Below are 8,421 nucleotides of genomic sequence, written 5' to 3' on the forward strand. Positions count from 1 at the left end.
GAAGGTAACTTGAAATTAAAGTCATTAAAGTTCCACATTACACTCTCATAAATAGTACAAAAATATTCTCTTTAAAATATTTTAGCTATGTATCAAACTGTAAGAGCAAAACATTTAAGTTATGTGAACTAACAGCAATGGCTGATTTTAAATCTATTTGTTATTCCCAAAATAGTTGTTAAAAAAAGTCACTTATCGCATCATCAAAAATAACTCTCTATACAAATAAAGAAAATACCCTCCGCAGATAATGTGTAGAAAAATAATAATTGAATGAAATTCATTCATACATAATTTACATTTAGTTTCGGCAGTCTCGGGATTCATTTGTAAAGTATGAGGTGGGGGGAATCATTTTCAGAAACTGTTAGGAAACTGTTGATATTACTATATTCTTGTGGACTCCCAGCATCAGAGATTTTTCTGGAGGTAATTCATTAAGGGAAAACAAGGGTGAACTGTGTGTAAAACGGTACTTTTGCATAAGAGAGGACAAATCATATGGCACATTATGGCGGGACACTTCTGAGTATCCTTAGCAATTGGTTACGGAGTGATTTGGCCTACCCATTCTCGCAATCAATTTAGGCGCTGGGAGAACCAATTTTTTAACGATTTTAAAAGGGACACCGAATTTTAGAAGCAGAAAACATCACAATTTCTCAGTGATGTTCTGAATTAAATAACTTCCGAAACTGACAAGTCTAAATATAAATATCCATTTAAATACTAGTGACTTTGTTAAATCAGGAAGTATTGGTTCTTTCAAGTCAGTTTTGCAGCGTTTCAATTCATTTTCATCCTTATGTATTGCTGGAGCCAGTCAAAAAAGATGTTAAGCTCTCCGATGGCTTTGTAAACCCCTTTCTCCTGCAACTGAGACACACAATGACACAATATTAGACAATAAAAATTGTTTAAAACCATCTCTTCTATGATGTTTTATGTGTAATTTCTTTCTTACCTTCTTGTACACTTTTTTTATGGTCTCAAAATATGGACTATCTCTGCAGTGGCACATGTCACAGTTGAACAATCTATGCTGAAAGGCAAAAGCGTACAAGTTTAACCAATTGTCTATTGAATATCAAACACACTGCCATACCAAAATATAAATATTTGTTTTAAATCTGATCTATATGGTGCAGTTGGAGGACTGTGAGCAGTGAGAATACTAACTTAGAATGGAAAGCATCATCTCCAGCAATACTGACCTACCTTAAAAATTGAAATACACCATCCACTCCTCACTTATGTAATGATTATTATTGGTGTCAAAGTAGTTTCACTTTATATACATGCCAGAGTGGTGCTATAGAGAGTGTGGTAGAGTGAGACTCCCTGCTTCTACAGTCAGGCCCTGACTCAGGATTTACACTGTAGCACTTCATCCTCAGAGATAGTTGCAGATTAAATAATGTGCTATATGAGTGTAGGCAACTGCTTGGATGGGTGTGGATACATTCTGAAACTAAAAAAAAATCCCATTCAATATGTGAGTGTCAGGCAACACTCAGAAGAAAGCACAGCTGTCACCTGTTGCTGTCTCACAATCTGACCAAATGCACTTTTGTCATTTATTGCTGAATCATCCAATGAGTTAATGAAAATAATTGTTCATCTTTAGAGCTGTTCAGGCATCAAAAGCTGGTTTATAAAATATTACTAAAAGGCCCAAGAATTTGTCCAATAATGCCCTTGTGAAACTGGTTCGCAATTATGTTTGATCAGATAGAATCACGAGTTACAGTTAACGAAACAACTAGGTCAGCGCTTCTTTGCTTCAATTAAGGCCCTCAATCTGCAGCTGGTGCTGTCCCACTGAAAATTTGCATTCTTTATTTTCACATCGACTTTTTTGCAAATGCATTCTGGCTGCCTGGTTATCTGGTTAACGGTTTTCGCAGCAACAATGGTGGTACATTCATTTAACGGCTGTTTTTTTGTTTCATTCTGAATTGGTGCAAAATTGGGGCTTTGCGCTTCTTTTGTGAACCAAAACTTTCAAAAGAGAAGAGCTGCGCACGTTGACTGAACCCTGTACTAGGGGGAGATTGCTTCTGTAAATTAATCTGAACAAGAAAACATGAGCTCTGGCCTCTATCCATTGACGTAGTCTGAATAATTTTAAGATAAGCCACATTATTGGTCCAAAGAAGGTTCTCCAGTTTGATTCCCAGGGTGAAGGGTTATAACTGATGAGAGGTTGAACAGGTTGGACTGATACACATTGGAGGTTGGAAGAATGAAATCTTATTGGAATATATGAGGGGATCAGAAACCAATGAAGGCAGCAACATTTCAAAATAAAGTATCTCCCACTGAAGACTGGATTGAGGAGGGTTTTTTTGGGAATACTTTATCCCACAGAGCAATGGAGGTTGGAACAATGGATGTATTAAAGCCTGTATTAAACAGGTTTTTGGTCTACAAGGGAATCAGTGGTCATGGGCAGGTGGAAGGCAGTGAAATTAAGGTCATGATCAGATCAACCATGTTCTTATTAAATAGTGCGGCAGGATCAAGAGGCCAAGCGGTGCACTCTTATTCCTATTACGTATGTTCCTATTCCTCTGTTGCAATCCAAATATAAAGAGATGCCACTTTCAAAACATGCTAATTATTGTTTCAGAAGTGTCTGTGCATCACTTCAAGCACACATTCCATATTCAGTTTGCAGCAAACTGCAAAAAGGCCAACACTTTCAATTATACACAAAAAACCAGGTGTTGACAACCTCATTTTTACAATGCCAATTTCCACTGATAGGGTTTCCAAGGTTGTAAATTGCTGCAAGGATCGATGTGAAATGGAAATTTTGTAAGGATACATGTGCTTTTAAGTCCGGCTCATTGTGTCTCCCCAGACGCCCTTCTAAATCATTCCTCTCTGTTTTCATGGCTCTATTTCTGAGTGGAGGAAGGAACTGTGCACCAAAACAAAGTTAGGATGATGACTCCCACTTCCTATGCTCCAGTTTGCATTATGGATAGAAAACTGGGCAAGTACCTCCAGATCTTGACGCAAATCACTATGGGGGCAGTGTGTTTATTGACTAAACAAATTAATTTTCAACACACCTTTATCTGAATGAATAAATATATACATATATAAATATATACATACATACATATATATACACACATATATGTGTATGTATATATATGTATATATATGCAATATACATATATACTTAGTTTGCTTTGATTCTATTTAAAAAGCGAGGAAAGTCCAACTACACATATCAGGATTTCATGTATGACCTTGTTAACAAGACGTCCAAATGACTAAATTGGACAGATTCTTGTGAGGTAGACAATTAGGTCAGAGATGAGTTAGAAGAAAAAGACTTTACACCTCCTCAAAATATCCCTAAACGCTCCACGGCCAATGGGCTACTTCTGAACTGCACTGCTACGCAGACAGATACAGTCATCAAGGTCCCATGAACAGGAACTAAATGACCAAATCTGCCTTTTGACACTGTTAATTGAGGAAGAAATGTTGGTCGAGGCTTTAGCAGAATTTCCTGCTCATCTTCAAATGCTGTCATAATTATTTTATGTTTATGAGGCATCAAAATGTTTCATCTGGAAGATGGCATTTTTAGCCAGAGTATATTGCATAGGGGCGTCAGCCTCACTAACAAGTTTAAGTTAGTGGATTTTATCTCAGAGCCTTCTAATCAAACGAGACCAACCAAAACATTTTTTGCATTAAAGAAAATTGTTTGCTGACAAAGGAAACATGTTTAAGTTTTTCTTCTTGCAATTGTCCTGACAAAGCGCACAAACGAGTATGAGGGGACACAGCAATTTATATTGTTTGAGAAAAGAATACTGATTGGTTGGCAAGTGGACTCTGATTGTTAGAGGTGTTAGTATAGACAATGCACCTGTTGATGGTAATTGACAGATAACTGCCAAGCATTGTTTGAGATTTAAGCCAGGTAGCTTGATCCTGATTGGTCATGCCTTAACCCTGGGGAATGAATCAATGAATGGTCATCACTTATCTTGTTTCACTGAAACAGGTACAATGTGTGCACCTGTTCCTTCTGTTTGCAAAGAAAAGATACACGTGTTGTGCCTGTGTATTAATACATATAGCTTCAAGTAAATACAAATGCACCTCACTGCGAACGTGACTGACAATCTTAAATTGGTTGTCAGTGTGCTTCTTAATGCACTCAGGATTATTTAATAAATATTGTCCAATTGTGGAATCACATCTAATGTTGGACACTGTATTTTGAGTTTTGTGGCCTATTGTGAACAGTGGCTGGGACATGCTGTTTGATATCGTCCGCTATTCTTCAGGCGGTACAGCCCGCATACCTGGCATCACACTAGCACTGAAATGTCAATTGGGAAATGTCTCTTTGTTTTGACAGCAGCATCCTATTATTGGCAAGTGCCACTCCTGTTGCTGCAACAATACTCGAAAAGCAAAAGTGATTACAGTGTAATGATAATGGCAAAAGTCTAGTACTTACACAGTTGTCCACATTCTTTTTCAGTTCAGACAATATGTTCCCAATTTTACTGATGTTACTGCTGATTAATTTCTGCTGGGCCTTGACTGCTGGGATTACGTCCGTGAGGTAGAAATTCAGCATTTCCTTCAAAAACTGACATCCTTCACGGCCCTGAACATATCAAATGTCATTGTTATAACCTTGTCAAGGACCCATTGCTCAAATAGGAAATGACAGTTCTGTCACAAAATTGGAATAATGCCACAGTCCATATCCTAATTTAGAAAACATGCACTTACACAATCCTCACTTGGGAGAGCAATGACCTTAAACAAAAGCCTCTTAAGAACAGGACATTTTTACTGGTTTTATTGTTAAGTAGTTTCATTTTCCCTTTTCTTAACCTAAATTTTAAAATTAGTAATTTCTCCCCTCAATATTCCACCTTCTGCCAGCTGAGAAAACTGATGATTTATCCCACAAATGCTTGAATTACTGAGATATGTTTGTTTCTCTTTCCTGGCTAATGGTTGATCTTCACTGGGCTATCTCTGATGCTATCATTTGCATATCAGATGCTACACTCTGGCTGGGGTTATAGTTTTTTAAAAAATGCACATGTGCGCTTTCATAAAATACAGACAGTGCAACAGCACCAACGGGGAAAATCCATGAATCTTAACCTTCACTTGCTGAAATCTGTGTTGATGATAGCTTTCTCACTGATTTACCTTCATGTGACATTTAGGCAGGTGGGAGGCACTGCTTGCAGACACTGATATGTACAGGGTTGTGTTACTGCCCAGCTATCTGCAACTGATGCTTCATATCAATCCACTTGATTCCGACCCTTGGGGCATGAGCTCTCTCTACATAAGATGAAGGCAAAATACTGCGGACGCTGGAATCTGAAATAAAACTCGAAAATGCCAGAGGAACTCAGCAGGTCTGACAGCATTTGCGGTGAGGGAATAAAGCTGACGTTTTGAAGCTGGCCACCTTCCTCCCTCAGCCATTGTCAGTGGAAAAGCAAATGGGTTATTCATTTTATGATCAAAGCAAAATACTGCGGGTGCTGGAATCTGAAACGAAAACAGGAGGGACGAAGGGTCATCCAGACTCGAAACGTTGCCTCTCTCCTCTCTCCACGGATGCTGTCAGACTTGCTGAGTTTCTCCAGCATTTTCAGCTTTCTCTACATGCTCTTTATTCTCTGATTGATCACATAGCGTTCTCTGTTACTCTCACATGATAAACCAATGCGCAGAAATGAACCAGTAGTCACGATTGGTTTATCTTTACACATTACGTCTGCTCTCGTGACCTCTTCACATGCAGTCACTTAGCATTATCACCATTATTCAAACATAGAATCCCTAGACACAAGCACAAGCTTCACTAGGATTTCCCTGTTGTGGAACTCTGCCAATTAATTCCATGCATGTCTAACATTCATACTCTATATTCCAAACAATTTATGTTAAACTTTCCTCACCTTGAATCCATGCTTAAGTCTGCCTCCCAGCAATGTTACCTGGAAATTGTCATCTTTGTTTTGCTATAAAAAGCAAGAAATTAATAATGACTAAATGCAACATTGTTTCCAGTAAGTGTTGTAGATCAATAAAGACCAAGTGAATTTCCATCTATGTAGTAACCTAGATTTATTACATTAAGGATTCATTTTGTTGTTGATGCTTTTGTATTACTGTCAACCACATACCTCTAATTTATCTGCAACAGTCTATATCTGTGTTTTTCATACTGAGCATTGCAAAGTAAAATTGAATAAATCTACACAAACTGCAGTATTATCTCAATAAAAATACAGTCTGTGTTCTCCCTTTCATAAACAATCGATGTCAAAGCTAATTTAACTGATGTCGAATTGCTTTAATACAATTATTATTGTAGCTTCTTGAATTTTCATCTTCAAATCTAATTCAAACTATTTTAATTCCTAAAATACTGTTTGCAGTGCATTCATAAGAAAACAAACTGAAGAGCTCTAATTACTCCTTGTCACAGACTCAGCGGTGACAGCGTTGACTCTGCTGCACTTCATAAATCGTAACATACCAGACCTGTAATTTACAAAGACTGCATCATTCTCTACAACTGCACAAGATGCATTTCATTTTCATACTCACAAAATAAGCCTTGATTTTCCGATATGAAGATCTGAGCTCCTTGAGGTGAGCTGGGAAATTGGAATAGCTGAAGCAGTTGTCACCCGACTGTTCTTGCCTGCAGTAGCAACAATGAATGCTAATCAGTGTATACATTATAACAGTGACACACTTCATGGTTTCTGTCTGGTTTGCAAGCTTGTAGTGTTCTTACCTTAAATTTTTCTTTATATATTTCCTTCGTGACCAATATTGGTTTTCTACTTCCTATTGAAATTTCCTGTCGGTTGATAGTATTATTACTGTCAGCTCTAAATGTCACTCAATCTTCCCGTCAAGTTGAAGTTTCCACTGACCCCTATGAATATTAATCATTGTGAAATATAATGGCAAGATTTTGTTATACTTGAGACAGTACGTTTCTTCTGTCAACCTAATATTCTACATTTTTATTGTGAACTGTTTTAGCACAACTAACTTTCTTGCTCCCAAAATAATTTTCTTACACACTTCAATTGCTGTTTTTTCCTCTCTGCAAAAACTTCACTTCAGCTTGGTACCATTTCAGCAGGTTTGCTCCATGTGGTGAAACAGGCTAGAACATGTCCTAAGCCACAAATATTGAGTACTTATACAGCACCAGTGTTCCCTTGATGAGATTGCACCAGAATGTCTTAAAGCAACGATAGACTTCACTCCTTCTGTCTTTCCTTACATTTAAATGCATTGCATTACTAATTATAGAATCATAGAACAGAATCCCTACAGTGCAGAAGGAACCCACTGACTGCACTGACCACCCACGCTCTATCCCTACAACCACATGTATTTACCCTGCTGATATCCCTGACACTAAGAGACAATTTAACATGGCCAATCTATCTAACCTGCACGTCTTTGGATTGTGGAAGGAAACTGGAACACCCGGAGGAAACCCACGTAGACATGGGGAGAACATGCAAACTCCACACAGACAGCCACCTGAGGGTGGGATTGAACCCAGGTCCCTGGTGCTGTGAAGCAGCAATGCTAACCAATGTGCCACCCCAATAATTATAATTATTCTGTGCTGCAAAAAAAATCATAATGCAGCATTTGGTTTACAAGAATGAATGCTTTGAAATGAAAATTGTTGATCATATTTAATCAAAAATTACCATGCCACATCTTGAATTATGGAGCAACATTTAATTTGATTGATAACATTGAGAACCAGCTTTAATAATTGAGACAAAAACACACAAAATAAAGAAACAGTTGATTCAGATTCTCTACCTTGCTTTATAAGGTGATTTCTTCATTTCCAATTTGCAATATAATGGAAATCTGAACTGGGACTTTTTCTGGGTTGTGGGACAACGTAAGATATGTCTGCGTTAGTTTTGACCAAGTGATGTTCTATGCACCAAAGAAGTAGCTTGATTGAACCTATTCTACCACAAAACCACCAATCGACAATTTAACGAATCATAGAAAAACCTAATGGTACAACTCATCATTTCTTTTTTTTCTTTCCCTCTTTGTTGAAATGTTGACTTATGAGGTAACTATTTTTGCCTCGATTTTAAATGTTTTAAGAAAGTTCTGACGTTAGCATTTGGCCTCATGCTCTCTGCTCCATGACTGAGTGGAACTGGTGTCAATAGATCTGTCACACACTCTTGTAAACACAGGCACGTGTGAGAGATTGCAGCATTGATTGTAAACTAAAAAAAATCATCTTTAATATAAAACAAGTGATTTTTTTTCTCCTTGAGCATTGAGTCTTATTAATTCTGAAGGTTGTCACAGGATATTAGTGGTTATGAGTGCAGT

At 37.6% G+C, this 8,421-nt stretch overlaps 1 protein-coding gene across 1 annotated transcript; it reads right to left on the bottom strand.

Annotated features, from left to right (window-relative positions):
- Positions 1–243: 243 nt before the first annotated feature.
- il10 (interleukin 10) lies at positions 244–6,783 on the bottom strand. Its single transcript, XM_080209936.1, has 5 exons — positions 6,628–6,783; positions 5,973–6,035; positions 4,496–4,648; positions 965–1,042; positions 244–876 (listed from the first exon to the last, which is right to left on the bottom strand). Exons 1-5 carry the CDS (start codon positions 6,781–6,783, stop codon positions 787–789), a joined length of 540 nt encoding a protein of 179 aa, XP_080066062.1. The 3' UTR covers positions 244–786.
- Positions 6,784–8,421: the final 1,638 nt, after the last annotated feature.

Source organism: Carcharhinus amblyrhynchos, chromosome 22 (assembly GCF_965287045.1).
Source record: "Carcharhinus amblyrhynchos chromosome 22, sCarAmb.v2.hapA, whole genome shotgun sequence".
Taxonomy (NCBI): domain Eukaryota; kingdom Metazoa; phylum Chordata; class Chondrichthyes; order Carcharhiniformes; family Carcharhinidae; genus Carcharhinus; species Carcharhinus amblyrhynchos.